Raw genomic sequence first — 19,014 nt, 5'->3', positions numbered from 1 at the left:
TCCATCATGTAAAATCTCATTGCTGTACCTAAAACGCATTGGCTTTATAGTGTTAAAAAACATATATATGTGCATACGTAAAATACAGATATTTGAAACCTACTTTGGACAAGCACACCAACAACCACTGGGTTATTGATGTTACCCCAGACCATCTTGTTTAAAGACAGCTTCATCATGGAGAGCAGCTTGAGATAATCAAACGATAGGAGTTTCCCAGCCTTGATCCCAGGTTTTTTCACTTCCACGAGGAGAACTGGAAAGTCATCTACCCGTGCGATGATGTCGGGTCGGAATTCTTCCAGACTGGCATCCAGGGATGGCATCTCCTCGAGGCGAGAATCTCTAGCAGATGTTAAGACATAAATCGAGCGTTAAACGATTTTAGGGGAAACTTTGCCGGTTGGCAGATACTTATAAATGAATTCGTGATTACATGGCAATTGTTGCTCCCAATCCATGCAGGAGCGTCTCAATTACAGGAGTAACGAAGAAATGCTGGTATGTCGCTTCATTGAGCGATTGGCCTTTCTTGGTCCCCCATATTCGATCGGTACAGGTCATATTCTGGATTACCTTGAACGTGAGCGAATTTCTGACAGCATTTGGTGCCTTGGAAAGCTTATCCTGGAAATGCTGATAATCCTGGGTACCCGCAGTTCGGGTTCATCCTTTAAGGAAACTGCAATGTTCCTCGGGTATCCTGGTTACTTTCCTGGTCCCAAATATCTCTCCAAGAACCTGGTCACTAACCAGCGATTTAAGAATTGATTTCGAAAAGATAAAGTTGAGAGTTCTAGAGATATTACGGCAAGGGAGTTTTTAATATAAGTATCAACTCCGCATTCCACGCTCTACGAACACAGTTGCGAACACAGTTGCGAACACAGTGACATACAATAACTCATCAGCTTTTTTCAAAGTCGCTTCTTTCTTCACAAATATTTCCCGCGCCTCCATTGCCTTCAACGAAACATCTACGTTATTAATAATCAAGTGTTCATGGGAAAGGCGGCAAGATGTTGTTCCTCGGCCGACGAGATTCGTAACAATAGAGAGTCCCTATTAGTTGCATGTTAGTTGCATATTAGTTGGCAGTTCAATGTTTTTGGAATGCTATTTCAGCACTTGGCAATCTAATTGAAAGGGAGAGAACACACTTTTGAAGAGTTGCTCTTTTTCTTATTGGCAGTAATTTTATTGGCAGTAGTGAATTTAGGCATGTTGAAGAAAATGTTGATTGAGAGTGTTGGATAATTGGATAATGGGTGATTCAGCTCTTTTTATAAATAGTGCAGCGTTTATCTTTTGGAACGGTAAAGCACGGAGCTCTCGGGACAGCATAATGTAATGCAATGCACACAAAGTGCCATCCATGAGGAGTACTTTTAGACTTGGTTTTTCACATTCCCAGCCCCCCGGAAAAAGTAATAAAGTGACGAGCTGTAGATTTATTAAATGTTATATATCGAATAAGTATGAGGGAGTGAGTGGTGAGTGAACAACAAAGGCCAAACATTCTTGTCCATGTGCGGCTGCGGATGCTCCGGATCCTCCTTCTTTTGTCTTGTATGTTATAATATTGATAATAGTAATAATATGATTATTAATATTATTAAAAAAAAAAAAAAAAAAAAAAAGTTAGAATCGAGTACTGGCAAAATGTTATATCAGCTGTAGACTGAAAAAATGTTGAGGTGGTTACTATTATGGCAATTGACAGCGAGAATGACAGAGGCGACAGTGAAAAGGATCAAGACTTGCTCCATCTCGAAGCAGACAGAAAACCAACTGCAGAGACAGCGCTGGTCACTAACAATCATCACCATGGCGAAGATGGTGGGATTTTGCCACCGCGAAGATGGCTGTTAAACTCTCCCTGCCCTAAGGGTAGAGAGGGACCAATGCAGCTGCAGCTGTGTCTGTTGCTCGAGAGAGTAGCCGACATCGTGAATAGAACGGACTAGAGAAGAGGGACTTGCTTGATGGCTGATGCTATGATTGTGTCGTGTTTGATGATTGACAAAAGAAAAAAAAAAAAATACCACAAGATCTTTTCAAGCTTACGCCATCACCTTCCCTCAGTTGCAATCCCTTCCTTTAGCTACAATCTCCCTCACTTGCCAGTCACTTACCTGCCCTCCTGCCATGTTTGACATAGAGAGGTCAGCTTACAATAGTATTTTTGAATTGAGAGGCTCTTAGCCAACCAATGGCCTAGAAATATATCAAATTCGAAATTTGTACAAAAATGTACAATTATCGAGATTCCACTGTATGAGACCAGCCTGTCTGCAAAGTAGAGAGCCCGCCTTCCATTTATGGAACGGTGATTGGTGGCTTGCCGCTTTGCAGACAGGATGGCACCGAGCCTAGTTTATTAACTCAGCTTTATTACGGGTGAGGCCGGTTTTTTTGTGTGTAGTGTCTCGTGACCAAAAAGTTACTTAGCACACAGTCACAAACCCTTACGACTTTAGTATATAGATTGGCTTGAGGGCGTAAATTGACGCGTTTCTGTGTCACAACTGCAGTAAAAAAATAAAAATAAAAATAAAAATGGCGGTGCAAATAACCCGCATGTCAAGCCTACTGGGGGCTCAGTAGTTTTTTCCTGGCAACACTTATGGACTTTCTTCTTTCTTTCTTCTCTCACTTCCTTCTGCTCAGGACGTAGAAGGAGAATCATCTGAATCCTTTATTCATTCATTCACTCATTCAGCTAATTCTTTTTCTCCGTGAATCCACCTTCATCAATGGTTGCTGCCAAAGACGTGCCACAGGCACCTGCTTTGCCTGCTTCAGAACATGAATTGATGCAGACTATCCACACTGTAGGCTACCGCCATCGCAATACCTATATCCAGAATCTCATCAAAACCCATAAAGAAGCACTCCTCTCTCTCCTACCTGAACTCCTCAAGACTGTTCCCACCATTCTCTCTATTCCTATCCAGCGGCCTCCGCAGGATGAAACCACCTTGTATGCTGACGGTGGAAATCCATCTCCTGAAGCCGACGATGTCTCTCTGCAGTTTCCACAGACCAATGCATCATCTCGCTACGTACAACGTCAGGTTGGTCAAATCATTGCCATGACCTTAGCTCAGAAGGGTTGCAAGGAAGCAATTGCCTTCTTGCTGGCTGATTTGAACCATCCATACCAAGTGGGCAAAAAGCGATTGATCCAGTGCATTGCCACTTTTGCTTCGGACGTCGAAATCCTTGCTGCTACGACCGATACTGCACCTGCTGTTCGCGATGCCCTTGTAGCATCTTTGGTCAAGCAGAAGCGCAAGGGCCTTGCCAATGACATCTTGAGAAAGCCACGCGCGGTATGTAAGCTGTAGATACTTGAGATGGCTGTTCATACTGCACTATTGTAACTAGTCAATGATTAACTGATTCAGCTTGCCTCTTTGTCTTCTATCACTACAGGCGAATAAGGCTGATAAGAAAGAGCCCATCACGACTCGATTCAAACAAGCACTTGCAAAGGCAACAGAATATGAGCGTGAGAAAGTGTGGAAAGCATATAGCAAGATCATTGATGTTGCCAACCAAAATGTAAAAGGCGCTTGTGATCCCGGCGAGTCAATCAAAGACATTATCTTGACCCTCCAAGAGACCTATCCGCCATTGTTCCCTTGGGATGAAGCCAAGCCCGAGGTCAGGACTCCTATGCTAGCTCCATTAATCAAAGAATACATCCTTCTCTTTGTTCAATACGATGCCGAGAGAACATTCCGTATCCTTCAACAGACATCGTATCAAGCTCGTGGTTCCAATCTGGTGTACTCTGCCCATATCCCCAGCGAACTTTATGAAACCAGAAAGGCGCAGAACCATTGGAGCCATCATCCTCGTCACGAGGCAATGTTAGAAAAGTACGTTCTTGATCTGATCAATGTTGGTCAAGGAGAACTCCTCAAGAAGGACCAAATCCCTCAGCTGTTCAGTTGCCTCCGCGGCCCTGCTGTCACTCGGCTGGTACGCGCTGCCTTGAAAGTACTTGAACAAGATGAGTTCAAGATTCGCTCTAAAACACAAGGCAACCAACGGGTGAGGCGTCTGAATAATGTGCTCAAGTTCGTGGTGAAAGGTGTAGACAACCTGGTGCATCGTGTCGTCAACTGCTCTGTACACAAGGATCGTGTTGATTCAACTCAGAAGTTCCACCAGACATTACGAGAGCTCATCCCAGAGCTTTTCTCTCCTGCCTTGGAAGCTCTCCGTATCCAAGATGTGGATGATGATGCGGTCAATGTTCGTCTTTGCAGGAAGATATTCAATCCATTGTTTCGACAGTCCTCCAACTACTGGGAAGCTCACAAACTGTCACATATAAAGCGCTTCCCTCCACTGGCTGAAACTATCTTCGATCAGCTCCAGCCAATGTTCAAAACCAAGACACGCAAGGATAGTGCTGTAATCTCCATAGTTGAAGATCTCTTGGCTGTCCTTGCACCTTCAGATAAAAGCGTCTATGCTCTATCTGATGACGCCTTTGTGCAACCCTTTAGTTCTGTTCCCTCTTGGGACAACTCTGCTGTGTTCCAGACTTGTGTCGCTAACTGCCTGAATAGGACAGGAAAAGCAATGATTCAGCTGGACTCTACATGGATCGAGCACTTTAGCAAGCTGGGCCCAAGCTTGACACAAGCTCAGCGCGATGAGGTAGTCCAATGGATCATTGCACTACCCAGTTTTAAGCCTTTGATCGAGAAGGACCAAGGCGTATCTGTATACCCGATGTTGGAGGCTCTCTGCACCAATGCTGAACTCCGTCAACAGATCGTCCGTCCACTTGTGTTCTATGACAGGAGAGAGAAAGTAGTGGATTTGGGTGACAACCTATCCAACTGGGCATCTTTTGTCGATATCCAAGTCCCAGAAGTACGGGCCCAGCTTGTCAAGGAAACGACCAAGCCGTCTTTTGAGGATCGTCTTAAATGGCTTACTGCTATTATGAAAGCAACTCGTATGACAAAAGATGTGAACCAATGGCTCATAACACTGAAATGGCTGATTCCCAAGTGAGTTACATAGTCTCAGTCTTCCAAGCTATGATGAACTAAACCTTTATGTGCTCCTGGTTTTTTCTAACCTGTAACCCGTTTTTTTTTAATTTTTATTTTTGGAAACCTTATCATCGCAAAGGATCCGCAATGAAATTCAGCCCAACCTCATGGCTTTTGCGCCAAGTCTGTTCCTACGCGACCATATTATCCCGAGGCAATACCTAGATGACGCAGATCTGCAGCAAGCTAATGAGCTATCCGCATTGTACCTCGCCATGGACGCACAGGTAACAGCACATATTTCATATTTCTTTTTCTTTTGCAGGAAAGAAGGGAAAGAAAAGATAGCAATATCCTTGAGCAAGGAAATGACATATATGTCTTTCTAACACCATCAACTTTATTAGAATTCGGCTGCTATCACACCAGTTTCACAGATTACAAGGTTTTTGGACTCTATTGGCGATGCCGCTCTTTCGCGCTTCGCAAACAATGACTCTCACCCATTCTTCCAAATGGGAACAGAGATCCGCTGGCGACGAGTGGTTAATGTCCATGGCGATGTAAATGCTTTTAAGTACTTTGACCTGTCCTTTAGCAACCCTACTTACGGCCAGGATGTCCATGAACGCAATGAGCAACATGAGATTGCTAGACGAAAGGCAATTGCCAAAGAAAATGAGACATACAAAACTGAGGGTGGTGCATGGGGTCTACACCTTATCGAAGAAGGACAGGAGGAGACATATGTGCAGGCCAAGATCAATGCTTACCATAGCCGCTGGCTCACTGTGAAGGCACTAATGGCCCCAGATATTACAAGTGACTCTGTTGAAGCGTTCAAGTCGTCCCAAAAGATCTTCTGGCAAAACATTTGCTATAGCCTTCATGATGATCTAGGATGGCGATGGAAGAATTCACCGACGCTTGTGGAGTATCTGCATGAGACCTTGGATGTCCTAGCAAGTGCTCCGACTTTAGTATTCGGAAAGGATACTGTCCTAAACTGGAAAGACGACGAGTTCCTATCAAGTTCATCGAACTATATCCAGCATGTACGTGAGATCTATACACAGGAAGAGTGGGTTCAAAAGAATCTTGGCAATCTGTCATGGTACACACTGTACCGCGATCTTCGATTAGGATCAACTGCATATGAAGGGGAAGTAAAGGCACGTGTGAATGAGTGTGTGTTCCCAGGCGGCAAGCGTGACCATAATCGATACGAGCAACTCATGGTCGGACTCTTGAACAAATCTCCATCAGCTATTCACCTCCCTGCTGTCCTAGATTATGTTTGCGCACAGCGGCCGGATCTTTTGACAAATGACCATCTGTCGATGACCAAGAGTATTCCTGGACTATTCAATCAAATAGAGACCCCAGATCCATGGGACCTTTTATTTGTGAAGATCCCCTTTGAGCTAAACCCACAGCAAAGTGAGATGCTCAAGGCCAGACACTTGTCAGGAATGACCAACAGCTCGGCTCCATTCCAATCCCGTGTTCAGCATGCTAAGGCCTTTATGAGTATGCCGACAACAACAGTGGAAGATGTTGCCAATGCTCTGAACACTCCATCTTTACCATCACGCATTGTCGAGGCATTGCTGATGTTCCTTCCGACCCTGGGAGAACCCGCAAGCACACTTCAGCTCCTCATGGCTCCAGTCTACCTTCAATCTCATGTCGCTCGTACATCCATTCATGCAGTTGAGAATGCGCTCAAGTGTGTCCCTGTTCAGCAAATCCCTGACTTTATCATACCGCTTTTCCCATCCTCTGGACAGCGCCAACAAAAGGTCACTGTTCAGAAGGAAGGCATTCGTTTGGTACTGTCGAGTATGTCTCTGCTGGTGGATCCAAAAGTCAGCTCGCTGATTGAGGATCTGTTAGCACGTCGGGACCTCCATCAAGATGTCAGAGTGGTTACCTTGCAATCACTGATTCGCTTACTTACCGGATCAGAAGGCAGAGAGGAGCGCTATAAAGCCACCACAGAGTGGATCTGGACTACTTTATCTACTGTCGCTCAGTCTACCTATCATAAAAAATCAGGGGTTGCATTGGTCCTTCTTGCAGTGTCCCCTTCATACAAACACAGTGGATCAGTGCCTACTGTGTACTCTGGCAATGTAACCCGCACTCCTCATTATAACGCAACATTAACAGCTCTATCCAAAGACATTGTCCCTGAACGTATTATCGACCGTTATGTCAGTGATGTCCTTATCCCTATGGCTGCTGTTCCTGAAGGTGACAGTGCGAGGGACAAAGATCTAATTGAAGTCAGAGTCCTGACGTTGCAAATGCTTGCTCAGGAGAGTGGGTGGATAACCTTCAAGTATGCTTTACACTTTGCTAAAGAATGGCGACAGGAAGCGGCTAAGATGTCCCTAGATGATGACCCATATTCACTTTGGAAGCTGTTTGGTCTTGGTATCGCTCGCTGCATTGGTGTGGAAATTGCAGGTAAAATAGCGAACGCTCAGGTCGGTGATGATAGCAGCAAGGCCAATATCAAAAATGACAACAGTAACACATGCTGGGAAGAGCTCATTGGTTATATACAGGATCAAGTGGACGTATTCCTAGACAAGAGCCGACGACGTGGCTTCCGCAAGCTAGCGCTTGATCGAATTGAAAGCCTTCAATTGGCCAACAACTTTACACTTTATAATTTTGACGCTGCTGAGAAGGCTGGTACCTTCATCGGCAATGAAATGGATCCAGTTCGCCCCCTTCTCTCTCAAGGAATGGAATCGGTTTTATGGGTGACAATCTTAGGAAGAGAGATTGCACTGTTTAACCCTCAGGAAAATATGACGCAAGCACAGATTAACCAAGAGGTCCTTCGATTGCTTATACGTATTGCTGACTTGAGCAATAAGTTCCTATCTACAGACGATGGAGCCACTGTCATTTCGTGGGTTATATATTCGCTTCTTCACAAGGGATGGAACAACGCAGAGCTCAAGAGAACTCTTGGTAAGGCTCTCATGGAGCCTAGCGAAGAATTGGCCGACTGGGTTCATGGAGACCTTGTCGCCTTGCATATTCTGACGAATGCCATTGGGGTCTTTCCGCTGAAGGAGATTACTGCATTTATGGATCGACTGGCGACTGCAGAGAATACCAGCTTCTATTCAATGAAACGAGATATGATCTCAACTATCCTCCTAGGTGAGCTAGCTCTTGTGCGTGAAGCAAATAATGGCCAGTTGACGATGGAGCAAATCACATCTATGCAAGAAGCGTTTTCAACATTGGTTCAGCGAGCGCAAACAGCAGGAAAGAACGGGCCAGACACTGCTATTGTCCACCGTATGCTGTTAGCTGATACTTCTTTGATGTGTGCCGCTTTCCCCAAAGAAGTCGGCCCAATGCTTCATGAGCTCCTTGTAATCGATATCGAAAGAGGCACAATCCCTGTTAGTATATCTACACGCAAGCCTCTTGATGAACTTGTTGAATTTGGACCTCAAGCCATTGCCTTAGGGAATACTACAGGCATGGGAAGTGGATCTGAGGCGTTCAGTAGCGGCTATGGCATTTCACCAGCAAGCGTCTTAATCCTCGAAGCCTTCCTGAATGGCAGCCTGGATGCTCTGGATCTGACTCCATTCATGCAGCCACAAGACCTCCCTTTGAATATCGCTCGTGGCCAATGGTTTCCATTCCGAGGCAATTCGGATTTGGCAATGGAGGTAGAGCACCTCAACAATAACCCGAAGACACTTAAGGAGCTGGATGCTTACTGGGAAAAAACTGTAGGCAGCTCTGAATACTTGAAGAAGCTGGACCAAGGTTAGTCTTGAAGGATTTGGCCCTCTCTCTGCATCTCTATCTCTATCTTTACCTCTCTCCCTCTTATCCCCTCAGTCCCACTACATTTCTCTTTTCTTGACTCACATAACTGGAGAGAAGCCTGCAAATCTAACATTCATTCTTTACTCTCTCTCTCTCTCTCTCATTGTTCTTTTGACTATATCTGAACTGATGGGTGGTCAAATAGCTGTCCAAGCCAATGCACAGAAGAGTGTATCGCCGGCTCTTCTTGAAGGTTACCGTGCAAGTGCGGTTGAGACTCTTGCTGGGAAGGCCAAGTTTGTGCTGATGCGTCCGTTTGTGTGTCTCGAGTTTATGCGACTGGCACTGACAGCACCAGGAGCTACATTAACGGCTGAGAAAGCAGCAACACAGTTAGCGGCGGCCTTCAATGTAGCTCGAGAGCCAGGTGCGGATGATTTCACCTATATCTGGGCTCCGCCTCTGTCTCTGGCTCTGGACATGGCCGAATATTTATTGCATGAGGTCCGTGAAGAGGCTCGGATTGAAGGTCAGCGTGAGGCTCAGATGATTGAGAAAATGACAGCTTTGTTCTTGAAGAAATGGATGGGTCAGGTGGTGCTAAGGTTTGCAGGCAAGGTTTTGGCAGAGGCCGAAGATGTCAAGGCCCTAGAGGCGCGGTATATAGCGTTGGCTGACGAGTTGTGTGAAGCAGGCTCCGGTGGTCAGAGTATCGCATTGACTTTAGGAGACTTTATTCCTGGAGGAGCAGATCCACTTACGAAGAAACTAACTAGAAACCAGAAAGTAGGTGGTGACGACGAAGATATGGTGGACACTGAAGGAACGATGGCTGAACTATCAAATTTAAATACTTGAATGACATGAGCAAAAGCAACAAATAAACCTACAGTGTATGAACAAAACTGAGTCCTTTATGGTTCTTAAGCACAAGGGGCATATTGCGTGGCTGTATTTACATGAATGATACTAATAAATCTATGGAGGCTTAGTCTACACTTCAAATCTTGCTACTTTCCGTTTACCGCCTTCAGTATCTATAAAGGCATAGGTGGTCATGTTCTCATACAGCTCCTCGTACGAAAAGTCGCGCTTGTAGTCACGGTGGATGATGCCTGTTCGAACAAAGAACCAGAAGTACAATCCCAGATAAGCCAAGCCAAAACAGATCAGTACTTGGACCACCAGCCTATCTGTCAAAATATACGGTGCCACTTGGTTTTCAAGGGTAGGAGCTGGCTGCAGGAAACGCGATGGATTGTGGATGATGCCCAAGAAGAGTATCGCCCCCCACGTGACCGGAGCAATGTAGCTTTGGAATTGTGTGAAGTGGCGAATTAATCGTGCACTAGAAGAGGGGAGCACATACAAAAAAAAAGAATGAATTTCTCTAATATTTTCTTTCTTTCTTTTTTGGCTATCCAAGCTCTTACCTAGTTCCCCAAGAATTATCGTAAAGCGTTAATGCAGCGAAAATCTTGGCAGGCACATAACCGAGTATGTACAGGAACCCATACGCAGTCGTAAAGAAAAACTTTTTGTCGCCTGTTACAGAGACAGCATATAGAGTCTTCATCACTCCAACGAACATTATTGAGACCATCCACCATGAGATTTGAGACCCTGTGCCAAAGTAAATGCAGTTTACTAGGCTATAAACCATCATCATAGGGTAGATCAACTGGTACAGTAGTGCATAAGTCATCCAAGGGCTATGCAGTTGGATGCATCCCAGCTGGATTGGGATCTCTCGGAAGAATGATTTCGACCAACGAGTCTGTTGGGTCACCCAAGCAATGAAACGGATAGGTGTATCAGTGTAGCAGATGGCGTGATGTGAGAACTTGACCTTGTATCCCTCTCTAAGTACCAAGTTGGTAAGATGACGGTCGTCACCATAGGTACAGAGGACACCCAAGAATGATTGGTGAACCCATTTGTCCATTACATCGGCGATGATTGACATTCGATAGATCCCTAGAGGCCCTGAAACGCAGTTAACGACCGAATGGTAGGACTGAGCACCTCGTTCCAGATTGAACGCGAACCAATAACGAACTGAGGAGAGGAATGAGACCCAAGTTCCCGTATTGTAGATCCGGACGTCCCCAGTAGCGGCCCCAATGATGGGGGACTCTGCTAGTGCGAATGCTAATTCTGTTTTGAAAAGCTAGTACCTGTGAATATCTTTGATATTTGTTTGAGAGGGGGACTTCACTAATGAATTACCTTTGCAGACGGCCGGATCAAGGAAAGTATCTGAATCTGTCACAACAACTGCGTCTACTCCCTGCTGTAAAAGTGCTGCAAACCCAGTATACATTGCGCTTCGCTTGCTACGATGAGGCTGCATCACACAAACAGGACCAGAATTGTACGCAATTTGTCTAATCAAATCCCCTCGCTCTTTATCGTCCGATGCCCTATCCATACAAAGGAATTGAGGGCGAAAGACAGCTGCGCCTTGTTTTCTAAAGACCTTCATGAACACCTGAGCCATGTATTCGTCCTGAGGTTCGTTTCCATCCACCACTAACAATATTCGCTGATTCCGCTGATATCGCATGGCCCTCAGGCTTTTGAGACAACCTTCCAACAAGATCGGATCCTCACGGTATCCGACTGCCAGAATCCCTGTGCTGACGCCAATCCAATGGGAATCACGATTCTTAACACGATGGTTGGTTTTTTGACGGTTTAAAGCTGAAAACAAGATTACCGCAACGAAATCCGCCGCCATGAGCATACCATATGTGACAGAGGTCTGCCAAGCTCCAGCAGATACTTGAAGATGGAAACAGGCCTTGAGGACACAGTACGGAAGCAGAAAAATTGATGCTGTAAAAATTACCCAGACAGTCTTCTTCCATAGAGACACAGGTGTTGACTTGAGACCACAACTTTGAGCAGTCGGCGTGTAGAGTGAGGATGGCCTCGTAAAGTTTTCATCAGCCTCTGCAAACGGATCATACTGGTGGCGTGAGCGATAAATAAGTGGACTAGTCTCTTGATTATATGGTAAATTTGGCGACAGAGGAGGTTCATATTGGTGTTGGTTATGATGGTGATGTTGTTGAAAAGCTGAGACGTGTATTGGTTGGAACGGTTCGACGGGTGAGGGCTGGTTTGAACTCAGGGGCGAATGTATACCAAGATGTAGCATAGATGGGCATAAGCGGGATGCACCGACCTTCCTGTCCCCACTGCCTTCAGGACTAGATATGGAAGGAAGACGTTGTATCTGCTGATCCTGTTCGATAGGAGATTGGGTCCATGGGTTGGAACAGAAATTTTGGTCATAGTGGCCTTCAAGCTGGTGATTGTTCGTTCCATGGTAGATAGGTGGTCTGCTGGACTCCTGAACATGCTCTAAGGGCTCAGCAGGGGCGATAGAAGGTGTTGGTAATTGTGCAGAGACTATTGCCTCAGGACTAGGAAGGCTTGGAGGACTCGGATAGGCTGCTCCACTCGTAAGCTGCATGATTGGCGTCTTCCTTGACCCCAGTGCACGTTCATGATGAACGAGCAAACTATCCGCTCTCTGGCAATGGTGATTAATCAAACTGTCCACTGCTATATCATCCTGCACATTATTAGGATGAGTAGTACTTTCAGAAGTATATCGCTTATTTTCTCCAGACTTGTGTCTATTCATTATCGGCTTACACGTATCGCTGTAACACAAAGTATGACCACGATCATAAATACTGCTATTTAGTTCATGGACGTGATCCTGCTGAATATGTGATGAGAGCTCTGAGAATGCCCTTAGCGATGGCAGTTGCTGATATTTTTGATTGCCATGACAATTTGGTTGACGCTGTTGAGCCATCATATTATAATCAACTAATAAAGGAGCTCCATGTTGGTGGCTATCTATACCTAGACCCTGAGCGGATGAAAAGGTGAGAGGATCCTTGGAATGAATATTAAGGCTGAAATCAGAGCTTCGATTGGCTCGGTGGCTCTTGATTGATGGCTTCGTTGATGGTTGAGATGACATTATTGATACTAAATGAACAGGAAAGAAAGAACGAAAAGAAGGAAGGGAAGGGGGGAAGGGAAGAAAGAAAGAAAGAAAGAAAGAAAGAAAGAAAGAAAAGAAAGAAAGGAAGAAAGGAAGGCGGGAAGATGGGTACATTACATATGAGATCTTAAAAAATATATAGAGCCCCAGAATGCTGAAAACTGTCGAGATCTGACATTACAGAAGTGATGAGGTAATTGGTTGGATCAGAAGCGCCGTGCCGTATGAAGCGGACACAGCCTTTGGTTGCAATTGTAAAAGGGGAGGGAGGCCTAGGAAAAGAAGCGCGTCAGAAAGAGCGAAAGAAAAGAAGACAGACGAAAGAGAAAAAAGAAAGAATAGGAAAACGCGTCGTGTGTAATTTACTCGCCATAAAATAAGAATGTGGTCAAGCTTCACATAATTGTTTGGAGGGGTTCTTAAACAGAGTCTAAATGTTCCCTGAATTATTCAGATCCAATAACTAAGGAGACAGTGGAATTCTCAAACTATCCAGATGAGGGGAATTCCATCCATCCACTTTTGTATTGTACAACCATCTGGAAGTCTTGACAAATAATAGACACACAGAAAAATTTTACCGATCGACATAGACCTTTATACTTTCGTTAGAGAGGTTGATAAAATTACTATATGAATGATGAAAGCGTTGTGTGACTTCAATAACGACTGATCTCACCTTTGCCTCCTTCACTCTCTCTAGCCTCTTGGACGTGAAATTAACAAGATTGGTTAGCTTCCCCTGTGCTATTCTTCAATAAGAACTAGTGTGAGAGTGGGAAGATCCCTTGGCTCTTTGATGCGCTTATCATGAGAAGTGGCCAGATGTCCAATGGTTTTCAAATCTGGGGAGCATCCTGGTCAGTCTGGAATCCATGAAACACTATTCTTTTCATACCATTCCTTAACAACCTTGCAAGTATGAACTAGCGTATTGTCCTTCATGGAATACCCTCCATCTTAGTCATATACCAAGCTAATTTAGCTGAGCCTCGTTCAAATATGACCATGCGGAGCTTTCTGGATGTTGTGGTCTCTCCAGACTATCAGAGTCGTTCCACCATTCTTGAAAGCGGATGCAAGGCAACCGTGCTCGTGCTCCTTCTCCGTCGTATGCCAAACCCTTTTATGACGAACGTGCCCATCAACTTCAAGAGATGATACCAGGCCAAACCTCCTGATTCCAACCTTCCTTGGGCCAGTTCCTATATTTATTGTCAAGATCTAACCGCCTCTTCTTGTGCTTTTCATTTAAAGGTTGTGTTCCAGTTGGAAATACTCAGCAGATGCGGTACCTTTGTAACTGCTCTCTTACTCACTTTATCCGGTAATTACTTATAACGTCCTTAGGAGCGGTCTCTCCTTTCTCCCTCTGTGTGGCGGGCAATGCTCCTGACATCAGCGTTTTGGGCTGTCCTGGGGGCGGAGCGCGAGCGGTGGTGCTTCTTCCTTGAAATGCTTTGATATTATTACGGTTGTTGTTCTATAAATGCTGGGATTAAATATGGTTTCTACGCCTTTTATGCCTGCAGGATACATTACATTGACGATACATTTACTCATGATGTCTGAATAATGATGCTTTATTTAAGATGAAAATGATTTCGTCCAAACGTCTGCTCTGTTGTAAGAAAATGAGAACGCGTTGTTTGGCTCTTCCATGAATTTTTTTTTTTTTTTTTTTTTTTTTTGAAGTATTTACATACATTTACCTCGTACAGCTTTGCTGACTGAATTGCACATTGATATTCTATTCACTAATATACGAATCTGGATCTAACACCAATCCAGCTGCAATTTAACCAACGAACAGGTTTTTCGCCCGTAGAAAATGTGGACATGCTTAAAAAGAAAAAAGCGGCTCGAAATGGCGTTCTGGTCTAGCCAAACTTCCACAATTTCTTCAGGATAATGAGTTTCTTGTGATAAGACTTTTATTTGCCCTTACGCCACATTTTTCTTTAATTAGGACAATTACACCAATGTATTGCTTACTGCTCGTAATTGATGCATTATTTTCATCACCATGCTCCATCTAGTCTGTCTATACCTGCCTCCTATTTATTTCGATCCAGCCATCCTCTCCAACCTTGATATCTAACTCCTCAAAGCTCTTGACAATGGGATTAGCACCAGCTTCAATCAAGTGTTCCAACGGCATGGTCCCAGTGTTTAAGCCAATCACAGCCTTGGCACCTGAGGCTACACCAGCACGGACACCTGCAGGAGCATCCTCAAAGACAACACAATCTTTTGGATCAAGCCCTAGTTGAGAAGCTGCAGCCATGTAACCTTCGGGGTGAGGCTTTCCACGAGTTACATGATTAGCTGAGATCAAGACAGGTGGAGTCTCCAGCCCAGTCTGTAGAAAGCGCAGCTTCGCCATATCCAAGCCTGCACTGGTCACTACAGCCCAAACATTGCGTGGGAGAGACTTGAGCAATTCAGTGACTCCTGGGACGATGAGCATACCATCCTTGTCGTTAGCAACATTCTCTTCCAACTTTCGGCAATATTCTGGTGTTTGATATTCCTTTTGGAGGTGTGCAGGAGCCCATTGTTTCATTATCTCGAATGAAGGACGACCATGAGAGGTGGCGATCAATTGCTCAAATTCAACACCATGACCTTCGCACCAAATCTTCCAATGGCGTTCTACAATGACCGTTGTGTCGATCAAAGTACCATCCTAAGTTGGTAGGATTAATGGGCCACTTTGTCAGCAAAAAAAATCTTTATACACGCACGAGGCATTAATGATTTAGGATCAAGATGAGATCAAAAAAGTTGCAACTGTATCAGTTGGGAGAAGAAACAATTGCAAAGCGTAAAGTCAGAAACAAGTATTTTTTTTACCATGTCAAAGAGAAGGCCACGGCAGCGGATAGGGAATTGAGACTCTGGCAAAGTCATGGCGTACACTATGGATATTTCCTTTTATCTTTGATTTAGTGCAAAGCCGAGTGAAGAAGAATGTGAAACCGAATGGATGAATTAATGATGGTGATTATTTAAGAAATAGAATGTATTGTAATGACTATTTGAAATGAAAAAAAAAAAAAAAAAAAAAAAAAAAGGCTCGACATCATATATTTTTAGTCCCAACGCCAGCTGAATGATGATCAATCGGTCTGAGTACCGGAGGGTGTGTCTGTGTGAGAACATCTACCTCATTTTCGACAGTAGCTTTTTAGTTCAGCCTGATCACACAGGGTGACGATAACAAGCAAGCGAAGATCTATTGGCCGATAAGGAGCAGCAATAATCAAGGAACATGTTTGCTGTATTTGTTTATCAAACCGTCTAACTGCGCAACAGATCTCTTGTACGTGAAAAATAACTGTACTGTACATGTACAGTTTTGTTAACGGCTTCTTGCCATCCTTTTTTTGCGTACACCGCATACGCAGGCACAATTTGCCCTCTCTTTCTGTTTTTGACAGTTGGCTCCAAGTAAACCCTGGCATCATCAATTCTTTCTTTCTCTCATTTTGTTTCATCATTCATTTCATGTCATTAACACATGCTACAACAGACAATCAAAAAATAGCCTTCATTTTTAAACCTTTTTTTTTTTTTATTTATTTATTTACAGCGTTTTTAATTGTTTTATCCATTTTAAAAAAACATTTATCCATTTTCAATTTGCATTGCTCCGATGGGAAATAAGCTTTATCCATTTAAGCTAATAAAATTATCCTATAAGTTATCCGAATGTGTCTGAAATATTATCCATTTTTTCAAACATAATAACCGAACCGACTGTAACAAATATCCAAACACCATGTCCTTTTCCATGTCCCACAAAAGTCATGGTTAATTCCGCATGACCACTTGGACAAAATTTGCAAACACTTGGATAAATTTCTCAGCCCTTTTCGGCCAACTTTTTAACTTACCTTTGGATAAATTTTTTTATTCATTGGAACAATTTTAAAAAAAAACCGATAAAGTTTATTTTAAAATGGATAAAACAATTAAAAACGCTGTATTTTGTAGTTTGTAATCGGAAGGCCCCTGTCACACAGACGCGTTCTGCACAGGTCGATCTTGTCTGCCATTTGAATTCTCTTTATTGCTCCTTCTTATCAACTTTGATTATTTCCCTATATCAATGGCCTCCGTCCAGTTCTCGTCACTTATTTCGCAACTATTTTCTAATCAGACAAGGTCAACTTACGATGCCGCCTCAGCATTTCCCTCCTATGCCGCTGTCTTCATTGCAAATGCTGTAGCGGCAGCGGCCGAGGAATCCGAGTTTTCATGGCTCAATCCTTTGACTTGGAAGTGGACCTACACAACTGAGAGTCATCTCTTCGCCTTAGTCACCACCAGGCCTAATCAAGATCTACTTCCTCCTCAAAAGACCATATCCTCTCACCTCTTCTTTGGCGTCTTCTTCTTTTGTCTTAATTCACTTTTCCTCTTGTTGATGTCGCCTTTTCCTCGTACTACCCGTAGGAAACAGTTTGTAGCTTTTCCACTCTTGGCTATATTATTACTTGAACCCTTGCTGTTTAACAATCCTTCTGAATTAGGACAGATGTGCATATCCGTAATAGCCATTGCGACTGGAACAAGGATGGTGGATCTCTACTATGTTCAGCCCTGGACTGGAATCCCTAGTCGCTACTATTTAAACAGCCCATCCACAACTTCAACATTGAACTCAACAGCACGATCCAAAAAAGATCTAAACGAAAAAGACAGACCAACTAGCAACGCGGACTCCTCCCCATTATCCACCTCTGCTTCAAACTCACCTTCAACTTCGTCACTTTTGAGCAAGTCTTTAGTAGATGACAACTTTTTGATGTGGGATATGGATCGGCTCAAAATGGAATTATGGTTTCCTTTTCGTCGATTCTCGTCACATCCAGGTGGAAAGTGGCTACGCTGGCAGGACCTCGTTCCAGTGAGCTTTGTGTACAATCTTATTCTTGACTATGATATTTACTATATATCCCAGTACACATCCGACGGACTGGATCAACTACCTATCCTCCATTATGGGCTATGTATGTCTGCCATTGGAATATTTATCATGATCCATCTCCTCTGGATCTATGTGACCGTGGCCATGATCTATTCCATGTGCACAGGTCGACGTCTCAGCACCAAAGAATGGAGCATGCTGGAGAACAGACTTCCGTGCTTTGCATTGACGCCTGTTGATTTCTGGAGGAATTGGCAAACCGTTTTTCGATACCTATGGGTTGATCTTGGGTTCCTTCCTGTACAGCGATATTGCAAGCAGCATCTTGGTCCAGATCGTCTTGGTCATGCGTTTGCTAAGGTGCTAAGGCAAGCCCTCCCAGCTCTCTCAGTCTTTGCTCTGTCAGCCATCTTACGTGCCTATATTGTTTACGCTGTCTGGCGTGAGCCCATATGGAGCCAATTGCTCTATTTTACTCTTCAGGGTATTGCAGTGGTACTGACAAGAACAGTGGAAATGACGCCTGTGGGTGCTTGGATCAAAGACACATATAATAAGGGAGGTCGCTCAAGTCGATGGATATGGACAGCATTGGGTCTGTCAATGATGGCATTCTTCCATACACTTACGCTTCCTTTCTTTGTGCATCCATACAAAACTCACAACATATGGCTGCCTCTAAGGCAGAGAAGTGTTTTGTGGTGGATGTTTGGTAAAAACTTCCCAAAGCCAAATTAAATAGTTTTATAATTGCTATTATTCTAGATAATAAAGACTTGGGAGCTACAGTAGCATAACACAGATTACCTTTAAGAAAAGCAATCGTGATTATTCACGGCTGTTGCCAGTGGCCAAAATAATGGAGATTTTTATTTTTGAACGCAGTAGATATCGAATCTCGCAAGCTGTGGCACCCGCTGCTAAATGGCCCTGACTCAAATGGTTTCCAAAGCAGTGACAGCCTTCAAGCCCTTCTTAATAACCAATGGCTCGTTGTTTTTGGGGAAGCGCTGGATGAGAGCCAGGGCTTTTTGAAAAAGAGTTTGTAATTCTATTGAATAAGCTCGACGGGGAAATCTGGTCTTCGATGAAACCATTTGAATCAAGTAAAAGGTTGCTGTACAAGGACATTGGATTGGTCGATTGAAGGACAACCTTTATGCCTTGTGCCACTAGCTTTTTGATCGATGTATAAATATTTTATATATGAATATCTATAT

The 19,014-nt window shown here is 44.0% G+C and overlaps 4 protein-coding genes across 4 annotated transcripts; 2 read left to right on the top strand and 2 right to left on the bottom strand.

Moving 5' to 3' along the window:
* The first annotated feature begins 2,615 nt into the window (after positions 1–2,615).
* On the top strand, positions 2,616–9,728 carry BCR41DRAFT_423155 (hypothetical protein). The gene is made up of 5 exons (XM_022030259.1): positions 2,616–3,335; positions 3,439–5,036; positions 5,161–5,308; positions 5,429–8,828; positions 9,037–9,728. The coding sequence occupies exons 1-5, from the start codon at positions 2,757–2,759 to the stop codon at positions 9,687–9,689; spliced, it is 6,378 nt and encodes a 2,125-aa protein (XP_021880135.1). The 5' UTR covers positions 2,616–2,756; the 3' UTR covers positions 9,690–9,728.
* A 532-nt stretch (positions 9,729–10,260) lies between these two features.
* Positions 10,261–10,986, bottom strand: BCR41DRAFT_307817 (hayluronic acid synthase 3; the record flags this gene model as incomplete). Its single annotated transcript, XM_022020879.1, has 1 exon — positions 10,261–10,986. A coding segment is annotated over one exon (726 nt), but the record flags the coding sequence as incomplete, so codon positions are not given.
* Positions 10,987–14,763: 3,777 nt separating this feature from the next.
* BCR41DRAFT_356201 (HAD-like domain-containing protein) lies at positions 14,764–15,915 on the bottom strand. Its single transcript, XM_022024607.1, has 2 exons — positions 15,715–15,915; positions 14,764–15,547 (listed from the first exon to the last, which is right to left on the bottom strand). Exons 1-2 carry the CDS (start codon positions 15,769–15,771, stop codon positions 14,903–14,905), a joined length of 702 nt encoding a protein of 233 aa, XP_021880133.1. The 5' UTR covers positions 15,772–15,915; the 3' UTR covers positions 14,764–14,902.
* Positions 15,916–16,972: 1,057 nt separating this feature from the next.
* BCR41DRAFT_423153 (hypothetical protein) lies at positions 16,973–18,843 on the top strand (the record flags this gene model as incomplete). Its single annotated transcript, XM_022030258.1, has 2 exons — positions 16,973–18,506; positions 18,680–18,843. The coding sequence occupies 2 exons, from the start codon at positions 16,973–16,975 to the stop codon at positions 18,841–18,843; spliced, it is 1,698 nt and encodes a 565-aa protein (XP_021880132.1).
* Positions 18,844–19,014: the final 171 nt, after the last annotated feature.

This window comes from Lobosporangium transversale (assembly GCF_002105155.1).
Source record: "Lobosporangium transversale strain NRRL 3116 chromosome Unknown BCR41scaffold_25, whole genome shotgun sequence".
Taxonomy (NCBI): domain Eukaryota; kingdom Fungi; phylum Mortierellomycota; class Mortierellomycetes; order Mortierellales; family Mortierellaceae; genus Lobosporangium; species Lobosporangium transversale.
Note: the sequence above shows the minus strand (reverse complement) of the source record. Positions and strands in the feature narration are given on the sequence as shown.